Genomic DNA, 27,526 nt, shown 5'->3' on the forward strand with positions numbered 1-27,526 from the left:
TTACAAATCATCTAAATCGGGATTTTGCTTTTTGGGCATAAACAGTATATTCCTTGTTTCAGTCTCCTGGATATTTTGGATGATAAATGCATACAGGAGAGGCAGTACGTTCCTCTTAGTGCAGGTTTAAGTCATGCTTGCTGCACCTACGTATTTCTCTCCTTGCTGATTAATTTTCTATCTTTCTGCTGTATTTTATTCCACTATGTTCTAGGTCGGCCTTGAGTATGTGAAATAAAAAGCGGTGCTGAAGTCCAATATGACACAAGAAGTTGGTGTATTTTTTTTGGTATGTAGCTAAGTCGAATCCTGATGAGGTCCCATATTAATGATTTACAGACAAAAATACAGAGCTTAAGAGAGGGAAGTAGGAATAAACTAACTCTGAGATCTGCAAACATGTCTGGAAAACCAGTTTGCATTGCTGATTTTGAAGAGTATGCTAAAAAATTCCTCCCCAAATCAGTGTATGATTATTACCGATCTGGAGCAGATGACCAGGAAACGTTAGCAGATAACGTAGCAGCATTTTCAAGGTAGGAGGATGATTTAAGGCTGGGGTGGGAGGTGGGGGGTGTAAATTCTGCTTTATTAGTAGATGTGGTGCAATATTAGATTTTTCTGTGTGAACAAAACTCAATTTTTCCAAAAGTTTTTTAGTTTTTATCAAAACAACTCTCAAATAATTCCTTTTCAGAACTGTCTCTCCCCTTTCACTCCTCCACCTAACACTTTCTGTCAAAAAGCAGTCCCTAAAATCCATTAGCATCTTTTTAGCTTTACCTGCATTTTATTTCTTAACATAAATTCTCTAAAGAGTCCTTCGGTTCCAATATTTAATCAGCTGATGAAACTGTAATTTCTACATTTTGGGCTATAATGCCAGCAAGGAATTCTGGTGGTGGGTTGTACCTTTTAGGTCCTGAGTCAGTTTTGCCTTTTGCCTGCTCATCCTAAACGAAATCAGTTTCGCAGCCTTCCCTGGTAAGTGCTTGTGCAACATGGCTAGGTCAGAGCTGCGCAGCCTGGCCAAAAGGAGTTCTGTGTATCCTAGCTCTGGAGCGAGCCCTGAAAGCCAGGGCTCAGTCCTGGGTGGCCAAGCCGTGCACGGGGGGTCTCCAGCAGAAGGTCAGCACTTCACCAGGAAATATTGTAAATGATGGGAACTGTTATAAACCAGTTTTGACTTAGAGTGGCCCCCTGTACTGCTGTCAAAACCCGAGCTCAGGTCACCCTTTGCCTCGGTAGTACAAGGTCAACACAAAGTAAGTCGGCATTTGCTGTCAGATTCGGTGGAAGAACGTCAAAACTCGCCTCGAGTCAGTTGGTTCCCCATCCCCTCAATCTCTGCTGCTGCTCTGCCGCCAGAGCATCAGCCCAAGCGCTGCGGAGGAAAGAAGGCAGCTGGAGGCTGATCGCCTCAGCCCGGCTGAGCCTGGTCGAACCGCTTCAATGGCTGTTGGCTTCCCTTTCCTTCGGCTGCTGTGTTGGTGCAGACATCTAACCCCCCTGCACTTGTCTTTGCTAATCTCTAAAGGCTTTGTCTTTAATCCCTCTGAGTCTAACAAACCAAACAAAGATTTTTCCAATTTCTCTTTAGTCTTTCTCCCTCCCCACTTTGCTTTTCTGCTGTAGAGCAGCAATCCTGCTTACTGCTCCAGTTGCCTTTCCACAGGCTATGAGCAATTCAGCTGCAAATCCCATGCAGCTTTAGTAAGGCTCTAGGAAAGTCAGTAGTAATTAATTTAACAGGATCTCAATGGCCAGGTCTCAGAAATCAGCTCAGAACCCTAATTTTAGGGACACATACAGAAAAGCTTTATAATGTCAGGAGAAGAAAACTAACCTCTGCTGTGACAACTTATTCCAGACCCCTTAGTTCTATATGGAATGCCCCATTGCAGATTGGAAATCCCCTTGTGCTCGGGGCTGCTCAAACACAAGCCAAAAGGCTGCTCTGGCTCTGAGGAGTAAATAGGAGCAGGAGAGGATGGAGTAGTTCTCACCTACCTTTTTTTTTTTTTGATACTTCTAGATGCTACGATGCTATTTGCCCTCCTAAAACCAAAATGAGATGTTAAGGAAAGGACACTCAAAGGAACTGCTGAGAGGCAATAAACTGTAGAAACAGTGAACTTTTTACTACTAACAGCTACAGCTAATCATGATTAAACACAAGTTGGATCTAATCAGCCCAGATATGGGCTATCAAAAACCTGGGTGTGTCCCCTTCTGTTTTGGCATTAACAGAGCTAGATGTTGGTGGTGAGATAAGAGCAGCTCTGCTCTGAAGTTGTCTCCCACCGCAGGGGCAGGTTCCTCTGATAAGATGACCTCCTTGCATCGGGCTGGTCATCTGTGGGGTTCAGGCTCACCCCCTCTTCCCTGGCATCTTCTGTCATACCTTCAATAAGACCCTCCAGTTTTAGGTGTTCAAACTGCGGAGCTTGCAGGCAGCCTGGAACTGAAGGAGATTCCGCCTAGCAGTGCCTTGAGCAGCCTGAAACGTAAAGGAAATTTGCCAGGTCCTGGTGTGGCTAAAAGACCCTCGATGCTGAGCTCCTGCTCCTCAGCAGTGAAGGTATGAAGGGGGTGGAAGCTGTGTTTCTGGCTTTGCTCCCCCTCCCTTTGTATATTTTTCTTAAAGAAAACAAGATCTAATTTCCGCAGTAGCTTTAGGCCATTTAAACATCTCCCAAAAAGGCAGTTAATAAAGCCTAAAAGACTTGGCAATGGGGTTTACTCTGTTAAATCATCACACAACAGAACTTGTTGACAGCCAAAGAGAGAGGTCACGGGGTGGAAATGTTGAAGTCAAAGCTTTGCTTGTTACCTTTCCATCGCTCCACATCTACGTCTCTTTCTGGGTGTCCACCGAAGCACAGAGAAGCGTAGCGATGTGCTGACGGTCACCCAGCAGATCAGCGGGAGTGCTGGGGTCAGAGCCTGAAACCCGGCTCCCCTGGGGAGACACACCGTCCCCTCCTTTCTGGTCACTGCAGCGCCAGCACGGCTCTTCCTGCGAGGATGGGCATTCCAGCTGAAGTCGTCTGCTGGGGCTTACCAGCTTTACCTGTGTGAGGTGGAAAGGATGCAGGGCTGGAGCACGGATATGGTGATTTACAGCTTCGTGGACAAACATGCTCTTTTATCTGGCTGTAACAAGAGGGAGATGATAGGAAAGGCGGTCAGAGTTAAATCAGCCCTGAGGTAGCACTGAAAAATGTAAGTTAAATTGTCCCCGACTTTCCCAGAGCCTTCCTGTACCTGCCTATGTGCGAACTGAAGTATTTCCAGTAAGCAGCGTGCGCTCGCTGCCTGCAGCCAGACGGTCCTTCCTCCCTGCGAAGGTGCCCCCCTTCAAGGGGCCGTTGAAGCTTTGTGGCAGCACGTTGAGCGCAGGGCTCCACGATCTCCATCGCTACAGTGGTTCCCACTTGTCGCTGCGGAGGGCCAACACGCGGTGGTGGATTCCTGTTTTCTTGGCGCACGGGATGCTGCCATTAACAGTTTATTAGACCGTGTTTGCAGTGGCTTCCTGGCAACGCATCTAGAAAAGGCAGAAACACGGTTTAAAGACTTCACAGTATTTTGGTTCATAAGACCTGTTTGACACAAGCAACTTCTAAGATCTTTCTTTTTTTCTTTGGTGCTGTTGGGAGAAGTGTGGCCTAACCATTAAGAATGCAGGACTGCTTCTCACTCCCACTCTCACACAGTCCTTGTGTGCCTCTGAGCACGTCGCTGGTTTTCTCCCTGTTCCTGAGCGCAGCTTGTAGGTAAATATAAAGTCAGATGGACTTTACACCCCCGAGTCACAAAGTCGGATGACTTTGTGAAAGAAACGAGTATGTTCAGCCTCATTTCCCATGGCCAGAGGGCTCCTGTTGATTTCCACTGTCAGAAGCTGAGTTGCAGGGTTCAGCCTGATTAAAAACATTTACAGTTTATTTAAATATTTATAGATATATGTATAGATGTTTATGTTTAAATGGAAGTGAAGAAAGCCCGAAACTGAACCAGAAGCCTGAATTGTTAGCCCATACCTTTGTGGTGCAAGATTATTCGGGTGAGCGAGACTGTTAGGTCAGATTGTATTTGGAGAAAAATCAGTGTTGGGTTTGTCTGTGAGCTCTTTTTTTTTTTTTTTTGACAACTGAATGGTTGCATTTATGGAGAAATAAAGGGCTGATTATTATTAAGGACTGATCTAGCAAATGAATGATAGTTTCAATAGATGCTGGAATACCTTTGGAATGACCCAGGCAATTTTTGGAGCAGTGCAATCCATGACCATTAGGTTTTAAAATTAATGTCCTGGCCTTTTGACAGCACAGGAGCTTGAAGTAATTTGGACCTGCAACCAGCTACCAGAGTATAAAATGTCTCCAAAAGGCCAATGCTTAAGACGAGGTTAACACCCGGTACAGCAACTCTCCTCTAGCTTCCAGTCTTCTGGGGTTGAGGTTGGAGTGGAGAACTGGAGCTTGCCTTTCAATGTCAGTGTGTTCTGCTAAGGCCAGATAGCTATTTTTTATTCATGGTTTTCTGATGACATGGAGATGGCACTGGTGCAAGTGAGGCATTAAGGCCAGAGAAGATGATTTGGGATGTCAGAGCGTACGTTACTCCCTATGGTGTCTGATTGCATTCACCTTGCATTTGCTCTGCATCCCGAAACATCACGTGTCCTTCCAGCACCGTGCTGTTTGGCGATGAAATTCACTCTCAAACTGTCAAGGAACAAAGGGGCCTGAATGGAGAATAGATTTTATGACAAGGTCAGGACGCCTTTAGCTTGATGACATTCAAGAAATCAATCTGAAATCTCCCCTTTCAGCATTTTAATGATGGGGGACGGCTGTGTGTGTAGGAACATGTTTCTGCTAATCCGCTGTGACACGTTCTGCCACTGACTCCCCGGCGGCCTTTGGAGAAGATGCATTTTGTTGTCGTGTACGAGGAACAGCAGTTGCTTGTTTATCAGTGACAGCATTGATGCGTATTTTTCTGCAGATGTATCGTTGTTTTGTAGCTAGGTATTAAGGGTGTTAAATTGGCTGGCCACATAAATAATTTAAATATTGGTTAAAAAAGCAAGGCTGAGAATGTGATTGGGGTCAAACAAGCATGTGAAGTTGTAGGGGGGAGAAAAGGAAAGGAATGCTTGCAATAATAAGTTGGTTATGTTCCTGCGATGTCTTTCACCTCGGATTCGCGGAGCGCTGCGAAAAGCATGGCCATGTGGATGGCAAGACACCCTGGGAGAGAAAATCCATTTTCCTCAAGCGGAAGCAGCTGTTGCTCAGCCTTGCACAGCACCAGCACCTGCCCCTTGGGAAGGGAAGTGGAGCTCTAGGGGAGATTAAGGCAGCAAAGTGGGTTGGAGTTGGACGGGGACTTTGCCTGAGCAGTGTGTCCTTTCCCAAGCGCGCTGCTTGTGATGCACCATGAAGGGATTATTTGGTACGGGCTCAGAAGGGAAACAAGAAGAGCTACTTGAAAATGTGTTGCAGTTTGAAAATTTCAACACTTTTCACCGCTGAAAATGAGTGGGGAAAGCAGTGAATGTTTCCCTCTTACCCAACTGCAAGATAATTTACATTCTGAAAATTTTGAACATAGAGGGAAAAGGAAAAAAACACGCTAATCCCCCCTCCTTTCCTTTCATCCTTCTTTCAAAACAGTGTTTAGCTGAAGTTGCCTAAATCGGGAGTGCTTGCTGCCTTCCCCCCTGCGCCATCTCCCCGCTTCCAGCTGGGAAGAGATGCACTCGCTTGCAATTGCTGACTGCAGCATACGAGTGTGGACTTGGCTGGAAAAAGATGTGGGTGATGAGGGGATGATGAATAAAAAAACAAGCAGGTTTTTTTACAAAATATCCAGGAAATCTTTTCACTCAAAGACTTGGAGGAAGCAGATGGTGTGTGGCAGCCTAATGAACGCTTGCTCTGGTTACTGGGAAATACTGCTCTTGGGTTTTGCTTGCTGTTGTTAAGGCTTTCCCCTATGGCTTGTTCAGAAAATACCTCACTTCAAGTGTCTGGCAAATTCACAGCCGAAAACATCCATGATACAAAAGCAAGACCAGGTTTTATTTGAAGGGCCCCAAAAAGCTCATGGATGGAGTCGTTTGATGGTACATAAAGGTGGAGTGGGAGGGAGGCAGTTTATTGCTGCTTGAAACAGCATCATTTTTCTTGCGTACACTGTTGGGAGGATTTTTGCTCTTTCTGTTTCTTTTCTGGGTAAAAGCACTACAGAAATGTTGGTACTTCAGGACTGCTCCCCACACGTGTGCTTTGAGATGGCAGTGGTTTGCACCAGGTAAAAATCTGACAGGTCTGGGGCAGCAGAGAAACCAGGAGGCTGGGGAAGAGGGAGGTACTTCACATCCTTATGCTTTTGAGTTTGACCATAAAAATGAGCAAGGTTCTTAAAGGATTTTTGTTTTCTTTGTATTTTCTGGGAAAAGATGTCTCAGAGCTGGGAGAAAGCCTTTGGAATGAGGATTAGGAAGAAAGAGGGAGAAAAAAGTCATGTTTTCTTTGTCCCACCCTCCGCCCATCCTCCCCTGAAAAATAACAAACCGATACAATAGCCTGAAAACAAGTCTGAAGAGACATACTTGCAGTGTATATCTTGGCATTGAATAATACAGCTGACTCCCACAATTGCACGTCTCCTTCCAAGCATCATAACCATCTTGCTCTTCCCTGGGGAGCGTTTCCTGGAGAGCTGGCACAGCCCCGTGCTCTAGGGCTTCAGAAATTTGGGTCTTGTCCTGGCTCTGTCCCAGGCTTCTTATGGAAATGTGTCTTCATCTTTCTAGAAAATGAAGAGATTGTGTCTTGTCTTTTTTTTTTTCCTAACCTGTCAGCTTAATATGTAAGCTCAAGCTGACCACTGCTCGCTGTCAGAGCATAGCCTGAGGGTGACAGTGGCTCCGGTTGCTATCTCCTTGCTTGTGATAATAGTATCAGTCTCAGGCTTTCTAGTGCTGACCAGGTAGTTGCGGTCAGTGGGACCAGAGCTTAACCTTTTAATTATTTTCTGGAACTAAAGTTCAATAGCCATCATCTAAAAGTGCAGAGTCCTTTCAGAGGGAGGGATGCCTTAGTGAGAGGTTGATACGTACCCTTCCACCGCTTGCAGAGAGCCTTTGGCCTGGCTCAGGGCGCACCCCTGTCGAGAGGCAGCCCCTGTTAACCCACACCCTCTTGTGCCTTAGAGTAACAGGGGCTGCCCTGCACCATCGCCTGGATGGTCAGGAAAAGTCCAATTTCACAGCTACCCCCAGGAATGCGACCCTGTTAATAAAGGTTTGGATATTGTGGTGTCACCTAGTTGATCCCGTTTGAGGGATCGCGATCCTGTTGTGCTGCTGTTGTGGAGGGGGGAAAAAACAAGGTAAATTTCTGCGTGGGCAAGCATCTGGTGTCCAGCTTGACCACAATAAACTGTAACTTCAGATTAAGCGTGTTTTTAGTTTGCTCTGTTTTGGAGTCAGCTTCCATTTGTACCCGAGCTGAAGACCCCAGTGCAGAATAAAGCCCAGCTCTGGGCTGATGTGGTTTCTGGTGGACATGTTGAAGGCAAAGCAAGGTTGGGAACAATTGAGCAGATGCTGGGCCATGTCATTCAGGGACTAGACCATAATTTGCTCTATTGGGAATGCAGTTGTGCTACTCGGTCTTTTCCTGCACCAAATTACAGTGGTCGTGTTCAGTCTTTTCCTGGAAGTCTGGAGTCCTTGTGGTCCGACGGGCTGTCCCTGGGGCTGCAGCTGTAGTCCCAGGGACTACGTGTTGCACAGCAGCTGGTGACTGCCGGGGATGGGACCTCTCTGAGCAAAGCGACTCGGTCTCTGTGCCGGTAGAGGTGCGATGCAGTGTATTTCCACACCCCCCTGAGCTGAGGAAAGCCAGGGCAGCCATCCTGCCCACCCGTTTCCCATGTGGCAGCTCGTTTCCTTGTAGTCTCACTGCAGAGACCCGTGGCACAGGGACAGGGAGGGCTAAGCATGCTGGCCAGGCTAGTTTTATCCAAAAATCCCATGTCTTTTTGTTCCCTAGTCTATAGAAGGAATAACAAAGGGGGGCTGATGACTTCTCCTGTTCCTGCACACCCTGTCATCCAGTTCTGCACCAAGGCTTTCGAGGAGGCTCAGACTCACAGTGAAACTTATTATTTTGCAGCTCCTGTCTTTTCTTTCAAACGATACCAGCCAATAATGTTCAAAGGCTCTTTGCCTCTTTCACCCTCCACGGACTTTAGTCCCTCCCGGCTTGGTGCATTTCGCAGGTCCTGCTGAAGCTCTGGGTCACGCAATGAGGTTCTGCTCCAGCCCCAACACAGCTTTCACCCTGTTTCTCCTGATAGCAGGAAAATCTGCTCTTGCCCATTAGCAACTGTAAATAACCCTGATAATGCAGGGTTTTTATTCTCTTTATTTGTCTCGGTGTCAGATGGAAGCTGTACCCCCGGGTGCTCAGGGACGTGTCAGTAATGGACCTATCAACCTCAGTCTTGGGGCAGAAAATCAGCATGCCGGTCTGCGTTGGAGCGACCGCTATGCAGCGCATGGCTCACGCTGACGGAGAGATGGCTACTGCTAAAGGTAAACCGTGCAAAGTCCCCTCCACAGTGAGTTAAAGCTGAACAGAGTAATGCTGTGCCTGCTGGTTGTGAAGCCTGGCTTGGTTTCTTGCTCCTGATGCTGTGGCCAGGACAGGTTTGAGCTGCTGCTCAGAGTAACTGCGTTTATTTTTTGTTTTGGTTTTTTACTGTTTTCCTTTGCCTGTTTTGTGTGCGGGTTCTCCCTCGTGATGAAACAGGGATGACAAATGTGGTGTGTAAGAGGGGAATCATTTGTCACAAATACAAAATTGAAAACTACATCTATCTATATATCTTTCTATACATTCTATAAATATAACTCTATATATTGTCACGGCAACATTCTTTCCATTACAGAACGGCTTCTAGAAATTCAGAAGCCTTTGCTCTCTGGGAAAAATATTTGCTTTGAAGAGAGCTCTTTGAGAGCATCCCAGGGAACCAGTGAGATAAGGGCCCCTCTGGGCTAGATGCTGCCCAAAGGTGTTGCCAGCATGGAGGCTGCAGCCTAAGATGCTGCGAGAAATGGGATGTTAACCAGAATTCGGATGTGAAATGGTTTCTTACTCCTTTAACCCAAGCTGCAAGGTGCCACAAGAGAGTGGTCAGTCACACGGTGTGCCTGTTGCACGCAAGCAGCATCAGGCTGGGTGTTTCAGTGCTCTAGCACCGAATGAAAGAGGATACAAAACCGAAATAGGCACTATGTAAAAAAAAAAAAAATTCTGTACATGGTTGAGCTATTCATCTAACAGTGTTTCCATGATCAATGCAGCAAATGCTAGTGCTAGTGTGAAGTGAGTCTAATTATCTGCCTTGCAGTGAGAGCTGATCTCAACGCTCAAAGCTGTGTCGCTGCGATGTGCACTGTGATGGGCAGCAGCACAACTCCAGCAGTAATCTCTGTAAAAGCAGATTTCTCCACTTTTATAAAATGTTTGGGGATACATTTTTTCCCTTCCCAAGAGATTTAATAGGAAGCCACAGATTTTATGTCTATTGTATGTGCAGGCGTGTTCCACACGATGGAGCTCGAATACCTTGAATTGGTTTGCAAAGTGGCGTCCGGTGGGATGCCTTGGTCCTGTCCTTTGGCAACTCTTGCGGATTATTTCTGGCCCAGGTTATGCTGGGAGGAAACTCTGAAGCATTTTACTGCTAAGTGCAAACATATTAATGCAATGTTAAGAGCGAGATTCAAAACAGACAGAATTCAGGATCTTCCTTAGCAAAAATTCCCACCAACGCTACGGCCCGGCTACATTTTAAGGCGTAAATCTATAATGGCATGTAAAGTCGAGTGGTACAATAAAGTTGACCACCAGGGCTGCGTTACGGTTGTGGTAGGTAACTTAATTTTGGAATTTCCTGACTTTTGTGCACTTACATTTTCAAACTTTAACATATGATTATTGCATTTAATGTTCTTGGGTTTTCAAGCTAGGAGAGCTTGGTGTATTGGCAACAGTTTGAATGTGCGGTCAAATAAACATCCGTGAGAGTTGGTAAATTTTTCATTGCCTTTAAAGGAGAGCGTAATTAAAATTACACCCTCTGTATTGCATTAGCGTTTCTTGTAGAAAAAAATACGGCCTTGGTTTTGTGCTCTGTTAGAGGTGGAGTGGGGCATTCGGCGCCAAGCTTTTCGTTTGACCTTATAAGATGATAGGGATTAGCTGTAAAGTACATGCTTGGCTTAAAGGTTCCCTTAAACTTGGGACATTTGGGATCAGGGGGTTTGCTACATCCAACTTCTCTTAAACTCTGATACCTCTGAAATATAAGCGAGCAAATTGTTGGTTGCTTTCAATCAGCTTTTGCTTCAGCTGCAACAATTTATGCAAGCCAAGAAAGACTGATCCATAGTCTTATGGCTTTTGCAAAGGCTGGCTATACTTCGTAAACTTGACTTTTGGGTCTGGTGTGTAGGAAGCAATGTATGTGGTGGTGCCTCTGCTGTTGTGACGACCCTTGAAAAGCACGGTGTGGTCTGAATCTTGCCCATTCCCAGCCAGGGAAGCAGGCGTTGTGTGCCCTGGCTCGTGCTGGGGGCCATGGCAGCTGCCCAAAGGAGCACCCACAGCGTGCACGTGAGTGCCCGGGCACCGCTCAGCAGGTGCCACAAGCCACACGTCTGCCTGGTTGGGGTTAAACCCCAAGAGAAAACCTTGGGTTCGCACCATCCTTCCCTGCAGAGCAGGGTGGTGCAGGTAGCAATAACAACTCCTTCCCCTACCTTTTTGTATTCTGAGAACAATGCCTGATCCTGCCAAGGAATTCCCTTAAGCGACAGCGTTTTGCTTTGAACTGCTCTGCTCTTCCATCGGGTTTGCCTGCAGGTTGCAGCGTAAACATTCTCTCTAAGGACAAGGGCACGTCGCAGTGTCTCTCGTTAGGTAAAACTCCCTGCCCTCATGACCCCTTGTTTTGGGGCTTGTCAGGGTTTTGGGAGCTGCTGCTCCTCGAGGAGTGGGGAGGAGTGTGCATCTTACCCAAAACAGGGTAAAGTCTGGCAGCTTGCCTTAAACACACCTTCACTGACAATACTGTTTCATTAGTAAAGCATCTTTTTTGGGAAAAATGATCGATTGTAATTTTAAAAGTTGCTGGTGACGGGCCATCCAACACAACGTAAGTTATTCCAAAGGTTAACTAACTCCATTCTGAGCAGAATAAGCTGTAATCAAAGTCAAAACTTGTACATCTTCAAATCCAGATGTTGGATTTACCTGCACTTCTGTTAGCTAGACTTCAAAAAACAAACAAAAAAAGAAAATATTGCCCATACAGGCTGTAATAAGGTTGCTCCTCAGTTTTCTTTGACATGTCTAAATGGACCTGGAGTCCTTCCTTATAGAGAAAGTTCTCTTATCCTTGAAACAATTGCATGGACCTTGGCAGTTGTCCCAGTTTTTCCAGGTCTTTCTTCAAGTGTATTCCCTAGCATTTTAGTTGTAGTTCATCAGTGTGTATGGCAATTTTCCAAACAATGGATTTTCTGTTCAGTAGAAACTGAAAAATTGGGAGGAAAATTGTTTTGGATTAACTGAAATGTTTAATTTGATCCAAAACATAATGTTTTATTTCATTTTCCTACTAGTTAATGCTTTTAGCCATAGTTCTGTTTTGAAACAAAAGTGTTAGCTCAATAGAAAACATTTCCATTTTGAAAACATCAACACATGACATTTTGACTTAGGTGAATTCTTCTTGTCCTTCCCCCTTCAATTTCAACCTCTTTAACTGAAAATATTTGCCAAACTTGGTGAATAATGTTAGCCAACATTAAAGATCAAAGGGCTGTTCTCTAAACACTTTTCAACAGATCTCTTCCGATTCTACATGATTTTTTTTCTGCTTGTCCATCAGAAGATTTACTATTCCTCCATGCAGACATTCATTTGCCATCCCGACTTCACGCTGTGCTTGCAAACCAATGTGGTCCCCATGTCGTCTCCCTGCAGGTGCAGTAGTACTCATGCTCCTGTAAATAGAACCCACCTTCAAGTACACTGAAACAAAATCTTGTGCACCATCCGGCTGCTTAGCAAGAAATAGCAATTTTTAGAAACCTTAATTGATTATAAATAGATATGTAACGTTATTATATTGAGATTTCTATTCTGTTTGTATTGCTGCTAATTACATAATGCTCTCTTACTGACCGATTACCTTATATTCTCTTGTTTTAACCCAGAAGGGGTATTGCATTACCTGACTTCTCTCTGACTTGCTGAAAATCAGGCTGAGCAGCCTGACTGTGTCCTTGGCCAGATCTTTTGAAAACTTTTAATGATAGTTGCTCAGATCTGATGTTTTTATGTTTACCCTCTGCAATTGCTCTCAAACAACTTTCTGAGTTACAGCTGACGCAAGAAGGGTTTCACCATCACCTGCGATGTGACTGCACCATTTGCTTTGCCAAATAGAGAATAGGAATATCGACTGACAACCTTTTTTTTCCCCCCTGTTTTAGTTGAGTTACTGGCAGCTCTATCATTTCTACTAGAGAGGGAGCAACACTTTGTTCCTTCGACTCTTAACAGACATCTACCGTGTTTTTTGATTGCTTTGATGCTGCTGAGCATCTGAATTCAGGTTCCTTGTGCTCATCGGACATGACCGTGGCTGTGAAGGGGGGATTTTGCGATCTTTTTTTTTTTGAGCTTTCTGTGCTCAGCCACAGTGAAAACAGCAGGACTTTGTACCCGCCTTTCACCTGTTACCTATGTGGTGTTCCAAAAAAAATGTTAATTTTGAGGTATGGCTACTCCAGAGTCATTGAGAGGACAATATTCACGTGGGACAACACGGTTTGGACTGACCTGGCCCTGACTCCCCCCCAGAGACCAGCATGGCCAGGGGACTTTCTGATGCAAGTGTACGCAGGCAGTCTGGCATGACAGCCCTCCTAGACCAGCCAGATCCATTTTGGCCACGTGTATTTTTCCCTGCTGCCTCCAGTCTTCCTGCACAGCTGACAAAATGTGTTGTGTCAACAAAATGATCGTAGGCACAACTCGCACGCAGTGTTTTGTAAGGGGTAAGTGAGGTAAGGCTGGGCAGGGGATTTCTCAGCCAAGTGTGTTTCGTCAAGAGAGTAGTTAAGTACATTAAACAACCCTGTTTCTTAGGAGATGCAGCTCCAAGAACATAGCTACTTCTCTTGAGAAATACCACCATGCCAAAAGGACATCACGTTGATCCCAAGTAATGTCCTCTGGTCCCTAACTTGGGGACAGTGGATTCAGGGAAGAATGACCAGTGGGGCAGTTTGGCTACCATGCTTCAGAGATGTCCCTAAAAGGGAAACGATGGGAATTTGCAGAGCTAGAGAAAAATAGCAAGAGCTCCCATTCCCATACAATGTAACCCTGACAAAATACGCAAGCTTAAACTGGGCTTTTCTCCAGTGTCCTGCCCTGAAGTATGTTGTCTCTGGGTTGCCCATAGGGACAAACTCCATACCCTTCCCGTACCAGTTAATGCAGTGATGTTTCATCAGAGGTGGGAAGGAGACTGTGAGGTTTCAGGATGAAAAAAGGCCTGAGAAACGTTATCTTTCTGTTCTCTTGTGGACTTCCCAAGTGGGTCCTTTCCCATGGTCAACTTTGATTTGTCACTATGTAAAATACTTCAGTTGAATTCCCCAAGAATGAGGAAACCCCCATTTTATTGAGGTTTATGTTCCCTGGTGCAAAGATACGTCCATGCTCGGGGTTTTCCTGGGCTAAGTACAGGCAGGTAGCAGTGGGGCTGAGAAACCTGCACCCACTCAAGGCAGCTGTGAAGCTCCCCTTTCCCAAGCACCCCACCATATCCCAATTCTAATTGCATTTGGCCCTGAAACAAGGTGGAGTACAAATAACTCAAAGCTTTATCATCCTGATATCGAAAACTTCCCCAGCCTGCTGTGTGTGGCTAACGCCATGCTCTCTGCACTGCCATTGACCTCAACGGGAGCCTGCAATGTGTACAAAGGTAAACGTACGCTTTGGGCAATGCTCGGGATTAAAAGACCTGGAAAAAAAAGAAGACGAAAAGCAAGCTGAAATGGCATGAGGAAAGGCTGGTTTACAAAAATCTGATGTTTAAACTCTGGCAAATGTCACATATTGCTGCAACAGCATCCCATGGGAATATGGATCCAGCACTGATTTATAAGAATAATATTTGCAGCACCCCAAAATTGAAGTGTAAAATATAGTTGTTGGAGGAAATGAATTGCTTCTGTTTTCTTCAGCTGCAGCTAAATGTGTAAGAAGTGGGAGTATATTTTTAGCAAAACCTGATTTGAGGTAGAAAAAACCCAGAACCTGGCAACACTTCAGGACTATATCATGTGTTTTTGAAAGTCTAGAAAATTGTCAAAATAAGCTTTAAAATGACCAAGATAAAGCACAGACCGACTAAAACTGGAACTTGGAATCTCTAAAACTGTGAAAAATTTTGTGTGCGTGAACTTTGAATTTGACCGTGCAGATCCAAAATACGTGTGTTGAGTTGGTGCTTTACCAGAGAGTCGTCAACTTTACAGGATAGATGAGAGGAATTTTGTGAGTATGCTTTCATGAAAATGCCATAACCCAGTTTGGGATAGTTGAACTCTGATTGAACCAAACTGCTTAAATCTAATCTTAAATAAGATGAAAGCAGCATCTTCTCTACTGCCATGTATGCAGATAAGTTGAAAGGATATGGTATTATTTTGTGGTTTAAATCTTCCATTCACCAAGTATATTTTATTGTGCAGTTTCTATTTTAATTTTTGCTTTTGCAACTATTCTTGTGTCCGTAGGGCTGTAGAGGCAGACTTGAGAAGTAAAAATGGAAATAAATAGATACCTAAAGGCAGATTGAACCATAACATTTACATTTTTCCCTTATCTGATCTGAGGGTTTTGCAATTGCTGGGTTAGCAACCCTCCCTCTCATTCACGAACTCTTGTTTGACAGAGCAACAGGAATGCGGATCCCTTGTTTCTTAGCATCACTTAAGTGATTTGCCAAATCAAGTCCATGATGGGATTTGCAATAACCCACCATAGCTGATTTTAACACGACTTTAGGCATTCAGTATGCCTGGGTTTTTCAGAAGAAACTCATTTCTAGGTACTTAATCTGCAAGAGGGAACTCTTTTCAGTAATTTTAAGGGGACAAATTAAATGGCTAAAATGTAGAGTGTTTTGGTTCATTGCTACTGTATTTCCACTGATTGAAAGCTGCCTGGTGGCTGTGGGAGGGTGTAACCAATTTGTTTGAATAAGCTGTTCATAAGTTTCCACTCTAGGAGACTTGTAATCCTTGTTTAATAAAATGTTGTCATAAAGACCACTTTTTAATTCCTCAATGGGCTGGAGATGACGTTTTGAAACAGAGGTCCGTTTACATTAAAAATATGCATACTGCGGTAGACCAAGAAAAATAGGGCTTTATATAATATTTTTGAATTTTACAGTGTGTTTTCCTTTATTTTACATTAAGTGACAGATTACTCCAAAAAGAATAAGTGCTAGATTCATAAAAATGTAATTGTATGAGGTTAGCTGGTTCATTGTGCAGCCCAGGTTGGAAATCACCCCTGGGGAGGCGGCTGGCACAGAGCCTCCGGCTGCTTGACCCCATCTGGGATTGTTCGATGACATTTAACCTTGGGGCTGCCCACACCTGGGCAGCTTTTTGAAGGTAAAGGAGGAGAAGCCAACACACATTGGGTGTGAGCACCCATCCCTTTGGCCTCAGTGGAGACTTTGGAGACCACTTGTCTGTTGTACTTGCTCATCTGAGTATTTACATTTGGGGTATTCTGCGTGGGGACTGCTGCTTGGGATGAGTTTCTCCCACTCTCAGTAAGATCAGAACTCCTACTTTTTACTGCCAGAAGTGTCAAGCTTTATGTGAGGGATCACACATTGGATGTGGGGTCTCTCTCCTTCAGGCCACGAGACAGGAGGCAAAGGTGTTGAAACAAAGAATAGTGGAGCTTCCCCCTGGAGTCTTTAAATAAGGTTGTCTGCTGGACTGTGTCCTTCTGGTTTATTATGTCCTGAAATACTCTGTACGGATGACAACAGGCATTGGCTAGAAGAGCACTTCAAGAAATGTAGGTTTAATGCTAGTGAACATTTAGGGAGCGAGAGAAAGCAGCCAAAATGCCATGACCAAAATGCTAAAGGGAGCGAGCGTGTGTGTCAGTGGTGAGGACAGAAGAGCAATGTTGAGAATGACAGACCTGAAACACTGATCTGCAGCCATGTGGCAGTGTTCAAAAAGTTGGAAGCCTTAAAAGCTTTTTTTTTTCTTTTTGCAGCATTTAAAACTCTGCATGTGTGTGTATGTCCTTAAATGTATGTGCCAAAATTTCTGACAAGTGGTAGCCAGATGCTAGGGACTTACAGGCTCCCCATAGGATAAAGAATTATTAATATGCATGAGGCTTAGTTTGATTATAATATCTTTTATTTCCACTATTGGAGCAGGAATCATCCCAAATAGCATGCAGACAACAGTCACTAGAAATTTGCCTCTAAACACAGAGAATAAGTCAGAGAGTGCTCACAGCAGCCCACCGCTGTTAGTAACTGCTATTAACGTAGCATTCCCTGAAAGGCTGAAAATGCGTTAACGCTGGGGAAAGGCAGTGTGAAATTATGTGCACTGACACACTCTGGTGTGAGCCAAGTGCTCCTGTTTAGAGAAGCCTCTGTTTTGGATAATCTCAAATATAACCTTGTGTTCTTCCAGCCTGCCAGGCAATGGGGACAGGGATGATGCTGAGCTCCTGGGCCACCTCTTCCATTGAAGAAGTGGCTGAAGCAGCTCCAGCTGGCCTTCACTGGCTGCAGCTTTATGTGTACAAGGACCGGGAGGTTACCAAATCCCTCGTGAAGCGTGCGGAGAGAGCAGGCTACAAAGGGATCTTCGTGACGGTGGACACGCCTTTCCTTGGCAGGCGCATCGATGACGTGCGCAACAAGTTCCAGCTTCCTCCCCACCTCAGGTAGGTGCCCGCCGGTGGGATGTGGGGCAGGCACATGGCAGTGCCACGGTCACTGTGAGGTGCTGTGGCGGAAATTTGTCTCTGGCACAAAGAATTTCTTCCAGGTGCCACACGCCGCACTGGGCGATAACACCGGGGAGTGGAGCACATATCTCTCACTGTGCTTGGGCTATGATCTGCTTTGGGTCAAAACTAAGCTTTCTTGGCTGTTTGCCAAGACTGTAAAAGACACTGTGCACCAGGAAATGTGAGGCTGCAGACTGACAAAGTCTGAGAGATGGGGCATTTCTTTGTACCTCTGTCAATATATTCTTGGGCATCTTCAAAACTCTGTTGGACACAGCCCTGTGTGACCTGCTCTGACTTTGAACTTGGATCCAGCTGCAGAGCTGTCTGTGCACTGAATGGGAGCCTGGACTAAGTGGACCAAAGGTCCCTTCCAACTGATGTTATGGTCCCTTCTAACCTATGTTATCCTATGATACTGCACTGGGTCCAGGACCATGGTGCTACTGACCACGGAACCCCTTTCCAAGCAACTTCAACTCTTCTTTTACTCAAATACAGAAACACATGGATATCAGTCTTTCTAAATTCTCCACGAGGGCAATTTCCACTCCCACATGTGTTTTGGGACATTTTCTACATCTCAGAATTTGTGGCCTCATGATTGACTTCAGCACTAATTCTAGTTGCTCTTTTCTTCAGCGCCTACGCAGCATTTAATTTTAACAGACTTATCCAGCTGTGTTGTAGGGGCACTGATTTCACTAGCCTTTTGCAAATATAAATTAGTAGACTGTAGAGACCACCCTGATAAACATAAGCTGAAGTGCTGGAGCAGTGTTAGCAGCCAAGGACTGGCTGGAAGACTATTTGGTGGATGGGATATCCAGGACTTGGGTTTGCAAAATGGAGCCGAGAACCTTGCAAGTAGGTCTTGGTAGTGACCGCAGTCTCCCACAGCATATATTAAGACTACAGTGTGTGCTCTTATTCAGAGCCTGCAAATGAACACAAAAACAGAAAGAAAAAAAAAAGGATAGCTGAATGTATTTTGAAGCAGATTAACTTTGATTTGAGTTCTGGGTGAAAGCTAGTTTTGAATGTTATCAATGGATCTGAAGTGCTCTTCCTCTGCCTCCTAAGAGTGTTATGTTATACCATGTACATACCATATGCAACATGTACATAGCAAGAAATATAATACCACATCCTGAGGTCTTTCTTCTTTTTCAAAATATTCAAATTCAAGGTAAGCCATGGGACTCTGCAATGAATCTGATTCTTCACCTCGCAGGCAAAAAAACCTCCAGAGCTTGGAGTGTTGGATCTCCCTTAGACGTTTGTACTTGAAGCTAGTAGACGATATGATGAAGGTTGACAGAGCAACCTTAACTCTGCCTATGATTTCTGTATTAAAGTACAATCTTATGAGGAAAGCACCAGAAAACAAAAAATCCCTGACACATCTAACATTAAAATGTAGTACACTGATATGCATATGCCCCATATAGTAATCCTGCTATGGATCTGTGATTGACAAAACATCATTGATACACACTGTCATTTTACCTAATTAAAAAAAAAAAAAAAATTTCTTTAAATAGCTTTTTTTAGGGGTAGTGTCATTTTAAGGCCTGGGGTTAAAAAGTTTTTGGATGCGAGTCAAATAACTCAAAAATATCTAAGGAAAGTGACAGAGCATTTCTGAAACACTTTGACCCCACCTGACCGAACCGTTACAAGGTTTTATTTGAGTGAACCATACGAAATAATATGAAGTTGGAGTAATTTTTAAGGGTTCGAATTAATCACTTCAGATTTCAGAATGACACTTGGACAGTGTTTTGTTGGAGAGTCGGCAGTGAAACTCTCCTAGCGCCGGGCTCTACTCAGTTATGTGATAACTTTTTCTTGGCTTCAGGTTTTCAATAAAGTTTCAAAGCAACAACAAGGTGCCATTGTGCTCAGAAACGTATGTAAGGCAACATTCATGCAAGTGTTGATCTGCGTTTCGCAGGCCAAGAAAAACAACAGTTATTTATATAATCTTATCCATGGTTCTGTTTTTCTCAGAGTACCCCACCCTCCACAAACCAACAGCTGAAAAGCTGGATCTTGCTGAGAGCCTGCTCCTTTCTCATTTTCTTCTGGGCCTGGAGCTGAACAGAAAAACCAGGCATGAAATCAGCAGTGAAACTAGCCAGTTTCCATGCAAAAAAACCCCATGCATTTCCCAAAATGTGGAATATGAGTGTAAACTAGCACAATGTGAAAGGAGACACAGTTTCTGAAGAACAGAGCGATCGGCCTTGTGTGGGGCACCAGTGTCCTTGGCAGCACTGGTGTTGCTGATGGTGGTTTAGTGCTTGTGAGTGCTCAGGGGCTGTGTCAGCTCTCAAATACAAGCACAGCCTGAATTTCTCTATTTGCCCTCCTTTCCCCTTCTCCTGCTTTGTCTAGTAAGTCTGTGAACTCTTTGGTGCAGGGGCTGTCACTTTGCATTCAGTTCCTAGGACCTATGAGATTGATTTGTTGCTAAAGAGCAAATAATAGCTAACGTTTTCATATGAACTTCATTTTCCTCCCCTACGTTTTACAAGGAAGCATACAAAGAAGACGCAACATGAACCAGCTGGATGTTGGCCTTGTCAGACAGGAGAAAATTCTGAATTTTTGCAAGTCTTCACGCAGATCCATCTAATTCATGGAGCTTAACAAAATTTCCCTTCCTTCTTCTCCCCTCCCACCTACCCAATCCCGTATTCCTCCAGTAGCTGAATCCCCTGGATTTGAAAAACAAAAGCAAAACCAAAACCAAATTTGCTGCATGAAAGCTAAGGGGGTTTTTGCTGGTAAGTAGAGGTACACCTCTTGACTTCAGTGGGTCCTGGGTTATGTCAAGCAAAATTAATGTTCTCTTCTCACACCCAGCCTGTACCACTCTAGGGTCTGAATGTCCCACAGCCGCTGATGCATTTATCCTCACAGTGCTCCTGGCAGATACTTCTGTTCCTATTTTATGGTGGGAAACTGAGGCAAAAGGAGTGGCTAAGTGTCATGCCCAAAGTCACACGGGAGGTCTACAGGAGGATAGATGCTTGAGCCTGAATTAGTGCTCTCACTGCTGGGTTTTTCCTCCTGATTGTTGGTTTGATGCTGAACCTTTTCATTTTGGACTTTATCCTATTTCTTTTGTAAGCACTATGACTGTTACCTTGGGCCAGAGAAACTTTCACCAATGTTATCAAATGCTTTGCTAGCCAAAGGTTTTGGCTTACTAAGGATTGTGATCTGATATGCTGGGGTAGACTTTTTTTGCTCTTGCTCTGCAGTACAGCAAAGGTTTAACACAGGTATATTAAATGCTGGCATTAGGGACTGATTAGTGGCTACAATGAATCTTTCTCAGACTATTTTTTTTTTATGTCTGTTGTTTTAGATTAAAAAACTTTTCAAGCAGTGACCTGGCATTCTCCTCAGGGAAAGACTTTGGAGAAAATAGCGGACTGGCTGTGTACGTAGCCGAGGCGATTGATGCAAGCGTCAATTGGGAGGACATCAAATGGCTTCGAGGGCTGACCTCGCTGCCCATCGTTGCAAAAGGAATCCTCAGGGGTGTGTAGCTCTGCCACTTCCCATGGGGGAGGCGAGGTGTCCCCTCTCGCAGAGGCATCAGGGAAGGAGAAGTGCTCGTGCTAAGGAAATTTCTGTAGAATTGCATAGAATTGCATTACTTTTTAATGGCAGGCATCTGCTTTGCTGATATGGAGTATGGTGGGATGCACGTTCATATTTGTGCTGTGCTAAGTAGGGAAGATTTGCCAAAACAGAGCCAACAGAATCAAAGTGAAAATATTTTCTCTTCCTCATGCATGGTTAAGAACCCAGCCACCAAGAGACTTGCAGAAGCAGCTGCTTAAATAAGTACCTGGAGCTGTCACATGGTTTGTACGGCTGTGCTACAGGGTCTGTCTACCTTGATGTTCGATAGGTAGGGACCAGAGCCACTGGTCACTAGTCAGTTGGTCAGCTGGCATCACATCAGTTAGATCTGAAATCAGATGCAGCCAAGAAGATTGAACTTGCTCTGTTCATTGTGCCTGTAAACTCTAACTCTGATCTGAGTTGGATGCTACTTATAGGAAAGCTGGATTTCCATTCTGTCAGAAGAGCACGGAGCACAGTGAAGTGGTTTCATTAAGTATGGATTATTACTGTAAGCATGCTGATGATTTTGCCTTGGAGAAAATAACTTAGCAAAATAATTTCTCAGTGACGAGTTGTGGGACATAGCAGAGAAAATACAGGCTAGCAACCAAAGTGGCTGCTAATCCGAAGTGGTAAAATGTTCTGCTCCAACACTTCTAAGTACTTTTCTGGTCTTATTGCTTGAAGATAAAACTGTTTTCTGCATTGAGATGGGGCTTTGGGAGGGTGAAGACCTAAGGTGGCTTTGCATTAGTTGACAATGGTTTTTTTTTAGTGATGCGAAAATTTCCCTCATCATGGTGTCACTAAGCTCCCAGTTATGGAAGAGTGTATCTTGTTTGTTTGGTTTTTTTTTTTTCTAGCTGATGATGCTAAAGAAGCTGTAAAGATTGGGGTAAATGGTATCCTGGTGTCAAATCATGGAGCACGACAGCTTGATGGGGTCCCTGCAACTGTAAGTGCTGGTGCTAATATGCACCACTATTCTTTGGTTCTCTCCACCTTTTGGCTTCTTGTTTGCTTTCTCTGAATACACGGCAGCTGGAGGAAAAACCTGTAAATATGCATGTTGTATGCCTTAACCCATAAGCAGTAACCTCTTCCCATTTCCTGTGTATGCCACATCATACTCTGAGTTAGATGCAGTCTCCCCTTGGTCAGATCAAACAAAAAAAACACAGGAGGGTTTATGTGTGGCTGTTTCTTCAAGCTACCTGGGCACCCTGTCCTTGGCTGCAGCACCCTGCAGGGAAATCTGGAAGAGCAGTTTTAGATAGTGTATTATTGTCAGCTAAATTTTTAGAAATTGTTAAGTCTTTAAAAAGTTTGTTTTCCAGTCTCCTTTTTTATTTCTCCTTTCTCATCCTTTTTTGAAAACCCCTTGTTGCTGTTTGCAGCATGCTGAAGGTTGTACTAGAGTTGTTTTTCCCTTTTAATATTCTTCAGAGACTGCTGAAAAATTAGTTACAGAACAGCTAAAGGCAGAATGAAACTCTCCATTTTTCTCCTTTCAAACATTTTCACCTTTGGAAAAGGTACAGGGTGGTTAAATTACAGTTTTTTCCTTTTCCTTGTCGTGCTATCCCGTGCCTTTTCCAAAGGTGAAAAGGGATTTGAGAAGTTCTCAACTGGCAAAAAAGAAAGAAGTAAAGGAAAATGAAAAAGTATGTGTTCAGACTGAAGGAAAACCCCCAAAATTCCAGCCATCACTCATCATTCTTCATTGGAGTAGGAAAGCTGCGCAAGTAAAAAGAGAATGAAAGGGAGAATCAAAGCCCGGTTGTGACTGTTTCAGTAATCCTGATGTGTCCTTGATGAAAAACCTCCTGTTTCCCATGAAGATTTTCTGAAGGGAGAGGGGGACAGGTAAGCCTTTTTTCACTGCAGAGTGTTCTGCATGTGAAGTCTTATCCGCTCAGCTCTGCTGTCCCACTGGCATGTCCCCCCCTCCCCTGGAGCACTTCTGCTCTCTGCTTATGTCCTCAGGGGCAGCTGAGGATTTCCCCAGCCGAATTCCTTCACCCGGTGATTTTCTGAGGTCTTCACATGGACCCATTGATCTCCTGGTTGTGTCGGCTGGTTCTTCACAAGCCGAGCTCTGCACTGGAGAGCCAAATGCCAGCACAGATGTTTTTCTAAATGGATAATGAAGTTGAGCCATTATCCTCTGAGATGCTCTTGCCTGACTGTCTCCACGTGGTCCTGGGGACTGGTAGGAAGAAGACTCTGATGTCAAGACTTCTCCAGTTTCAAAAGAGAGACGGAGATTTTTCTTTTTCAAATGTGATTTTGTGTTGTTGGAGAGTGTGCAGCTATTCAGTTTTAGACACCTTAAGGGGAACTGAATTTTCAGAGTGTGGGTGCCTAATACTGCTGAAATTAATTTTTCTTCTTTAACGTCTGTCCTCTTTATCTTCTTGTCTCCTTTTGAGAATGTATTTCCCAATTTCACTAAGAGTATTTTAAAATCTTGGGTAACTCTGTATGTGAGGTAATCCAACAGGAAGAGTGTATGAGGATATTAAAAACATCATTTTGAGAAACGAGAAAGCTCAAGAAATATGAATTAATTTTTTACCAACTGCAGTAGAACAGAAATTAAACTTGCAAACTACTTGTTATGACTTATTCCTTTGCAACGCCGCAGTGCAGAGAAGGCACTATAACAGCATATGTGTTCACTGGATTTCATTGTACAAAGAAGTATATTTCACAATGCAGTTTTCATAATGTAAATATCTGTATCGGATCATGCTAAATGTTTCTGTTTTAGAAACATAATAATTTGCTTTAATTTCATGGGTTTTCAGAATGTGAGCTGAACCCAAGCTGGTTAATATTTCTAGTGTCTAGTTACACATTGAGGAAATCCATGTTTTAATTATGGTTTGCATCATACTTTAGTTATTATAGCACTTTAATGTTAGTACAGTTTGTCAGGATGTAGAAAGCGGTCTCTGTGTATGGAAATAGATCCAAAATATGTTGGCAAGAGAGCAAAACCAAAGGGAGGGGAAAAAATCACAGCAAATGCCAAACTTCAGGAAAATTTTAATCCAAATCTAAAGCCAAACTGCACTTTCAAGTTCCCCCCCCCCCCCACCTCCTAGTCATTTTTTATCCACTAGGAAGGAAATTAATTACATCCGTATTTGAAAGATATGAAATTGTGTGCCTTTTGTCTTACTGCCACACACTGTTTCCGGTCTCCTTAGTAGTTGGCTTCCAGTTTTTTGTCTTTCCTGATTTTCACAAATAGGAACTATTTAGGCATTATATGAATGGTTGCCTTATAATTAATGCTTGAGCCCTGAATTCAGGAGGCTCATCTCTTCATTGGGACCTCTTGCATGTGGACATGTTACTTAAGTCCCTGGTTACTTATTTGTAACTTAGGAACAGTAAATAATCCTTTCCCCCCTTACCTTTATCACTGGTGTAGGGGATAAGTAGAGCTTGGTGAAAGTAACATGTACGTGCATTAAAAGAAAGCATTTCCCACCTTGCTCAAAACTCAGAGGAAAGCTAATTTTTTCTTATATGAAGAAGTTTCCTCTACAACTATTCCTGTAATCAAGATGTATTTTCAAAAGGAAAAATATAGTCATTAAATTTTTTCAGCCAGCTCTAAGTTCCTCTGGGCACATCTTTCTCTTACTCCATGTCTATAGGTACAATGCCTGCCTCTGGGCTCCTGGATGCTAGTTGGCCCTTAGTATAAGTGAATAATAAATTTAAACAAGGAAGTGATGATTATTTAAAAAGTGACAGTGATTCAATTTCATCCCCAAACTAGTGGACACTGGAAGTTTGGGGGGGTAATATCAAGGAAAGGCATCCTCTGTGCTTGCTGTTACTTATATTCTTCCGAAGTATCTGATACTGGCTTGTGTCGGATACATGTCATGGGATCAGATGGCCGTTTTGTGTGACCCTGCTGATTCTCATTCTATTTATGTGACTATCCAAATAAATTTGACCTTTGTATATATCTGCTAACATGCTAAGTCACTGCTGTTTTTCAGTACAAAGCTGTGTTATTTGTGCATACAGTTAGACATGCCATTGCTCATTTAACTTCTTTAAAGCTTGGATCCTGTATGTAAGAATTAATTCAAAAATAAATAGTGTTACAGAAGCAGACAAGCTGTATTCTTGGTTTCACTCTTTTAGATTGATGTCTTGCCTGAAATTGTTGAGGCTGTGGAGGGGAAGGTGGAGGTGTTCCTAGACGGTGGTGTAAGAAAAGGCACAGATGTTCTCAAGGCATTAGCTCTCGGTGCCAAAGCTGTATTCATCGGAAGACCTCTCATCTGGGGCTTGGTTTATCAAGTAAGTTAGAAAAAAGCTCAAATTTCTGTTTTTAGATACCTGGACTGGCTGTTTAGGCTTAGTGTGTGCATGTATGTGTATATATGTGCACATAGGGGTGCGTGTGTGATGGTGTCTGTTTGTATCCAGACCATCTAATATAAAATTTGCTATGACAAGTACTCGGGAGTTAGGTTGTGCATAAAACTTTGTTGGCACTTGTATACATGCCTGAGCTATATGTAGACATAATACTAAATATTGTCTACTAATCTCTCAGGGAGAAGAAGGAGCAAAAGAAGTTCTCCAGATGCTGAAGGAAGAGTTTCGCCTGGCAATGGCACTGACAGGTGAGACATCAACGTTTCCTCTCAGTAATAACCACCTCTTTCTCACATTTCCTCATAGCTTTCATTTGCCCTCGGCAAGATGCTATTGTAACCTATACAAGGGAGATGGAAATGTTTGCAATATAAACAGATTAGGCTGGAGAGATGGGAAAAGGACTTGTTATCCCTGTCTTATAGATGGGGAACGGAGTAGATTAAGTAAAAGCAAGTAAAAATGTTTTTCACAAGGACAGCAATACATCCGTTAGAAAAATAGTGGCAAATCCTTGGTCACTAAGGGGTGGATTTCATCTGACAGAATGTAGATTTCTATGGGATAGACAAAGAAAAGGCTTAGAGTGGGATAGAAAAGCAGGGCTTTCATCTGATATGTAACTTCTCCTCCAGGATCCCAGAGAGTAGAAGAAATTGGCAGGACACTGATACGAAGACATCAAGTATTGTTTTCCAAGATTTAGGTCTGAAGACTATTGCCTCGTGTGTTGTCTGTTGTACAGAAAGTCTGCTACCAAATGAAAAACAACTGCGTTCACTCTTTGGGCCTCATCCTGCAATCCTGACTGAGAAGAGGTGGTCTGTAGGAGATCAGTTGTTGAAGAAAGTACTTGAGGCAAATATTTACAGGTGTTTCCGTATTCTTCTTGGCTCTTAAGGAAAGCTGCTCTACTGGGAGATGTGATTAAAGATGGGCCTTTATACAAGACCAACATAGAAACTTCGAGGTGTTTTGCAACAAATATTAAACTTACATGCCTGGAAGTAACTTAGCTGTTAAAATGAAACTATAAACAGAAATGTTTTATAGCAAACGGCTATCAAAATGCAGAAATTTAAAATCTAAAAGATACTTCTTGCTCACTGTTTAGAGAAACTACATTGTAGATCATGGAGATTAAATCTTGCTTTCTTATGAACATAGTATCATTTCCCTAGCGACTATGTGCTGTTCCTTTATAAGCATGTGGGCTTGTAGCATGTAGCTCAGAGGATTCTTAGTTGTGAAGAACTGAACAGCAAAGTGAAATTGGGGAAGTTCTGTTGCTTAAGTGACACAAACCTCTTTGCAATCAGACAATCGTTATGTATATGCATCAGGTATAGGTCAGATCCTTGGCTGGTGCAATTCCTTGTAGCCCTATTGCCTTCACCAGACTGTGCTGACTGCACTCAGCTGGAGCCCTGAGTCACATTGTTCACCTGGATTCATTTGCTGGCAGTGGCAAGTGAAGGCTGATGCCACCTGGGAGAGTTTGTAGCGTTTGCAGCCATGTGCAAAAGAGAAACTTGAATAACTGAGGTATTAACCCATGACTTGGGAAGATCCTAGTGGCTCTATTCAGTTTCCATTAATATCCTTCAGACAGATAAATCTTAGTGTTATTCACTCTGCTTATGATGAGGATAGAGAGGCATACAGGATCTGCTCCTCTGTTCTCTGAACAATCCAAATACCTGCTGAATTCAGGAGAAATTTTGCAACTGTAAAGAACAAAGGAATAGCTTCATAATGCCAAGTGACCTTTCCCAAAGTGAGCAGGCAGAGGAGGTAAGACTCTACTAGTCTCATCTTGGGGAAAACTAAGGGTGGCTCTTCATCTGTCTGATTTCTGTTGCAGGTAGAGCAATGTTACTGGGAGCAGGGAGAGGCCACTGCAGAAAGGTTTTGAAAATCTTGTTGTGGAAATTTACTGTTCATTTTTAAGGAATATTAAAAAAAAGGACTTAATTTCACTGTTCCACTGTCACTGATATCACTGGCTCCACCATTTGTTTCCTATCAGTGTCAGGAGGACTCATGTATTCTGACTCTCCTTTTTTGCTCTGTTTGAAATATCCCTTACTGAGCTTTAGAGGCAGCTTGGTAATAAATTGATGGAATATTACAATGTGAACTAAAGCTGGGGCTGGAACTCAAAATGGGGAGAAAACCCAAAAGGCCACATGCTTGCCCTTCAGTTGTAAAATTTGTACTCTTATTTACTGCAGAATGTGGCGTGTTGTGTGAGGGTTGCGTAGCAACAAAATAAAGTT

General features: G+C 43.6%; 1 protein-coding gene across 1 annotated transcript; it reads left to right on the forward strand.

Annotated features, from left to right (window-relative positions):
* Positions 1–399: 399 nt before the first annotated feature.
* On the forward strand, positions 400–25,953 carry HAO1 (hydroxyacid oxidase 1). Its single transcript, XM_009816137.2, has 8 exons — positions 400–536; positions 8,469–8,620; positions 16,865–17,120; positions 20,566–20,741; positions 21,698–21,789; positions 25,008–25,166; positions 25,426–25,495; positions 25,883–25,953. Exons 1-8 carry the CDS (start codon positions 400–402, stop codon positions 25,951–25,953), a joined length of 1,113 nt encoding a protein of 370 aa, XP_009814439.1.
* The last annotated feature ends 1,573 nt before the right edge of the window (positions 25,954–27,526 follow it).

Source organism: Gavia stellata, chromosome 23 (genome assembly GCF_030936135.1).
Source record: "Gavia stellata isolate bGavSte3 chromosome 23, bGavSte3.hap2, whole genome shotgun sequence".
NCBI lineage: Eukaryota > Metazoa > Chordata > Aves > Gaviiformes > Gaviidae > Gavia > Gavia stellata.

Bases quoted from the DNA above. Each gene is read 5' to 3' on its own strand.
- HAO1 (XM_009816137.2), top strand. From the start codon at position 400: ATGTCTGGAAAACCAGTTTGCATTGCTGATTTTGAAGAGTATGCTAAA. The intron at 21,790-25,007 runs GTAAGTGCTGGT...TCACTCTTTTAG, and splicing joins TTGATGGGGTCCCTGCAACT to ATTGATGTCTTGCCTGAAAT. The intron at 25,496-25,882 runs GTGAGACATCAA...CTTCTCCTCCAG, and splicing joins CCTGGCAATGGCACTGACAG to GATCCCAGAGAGTAGAAGAA.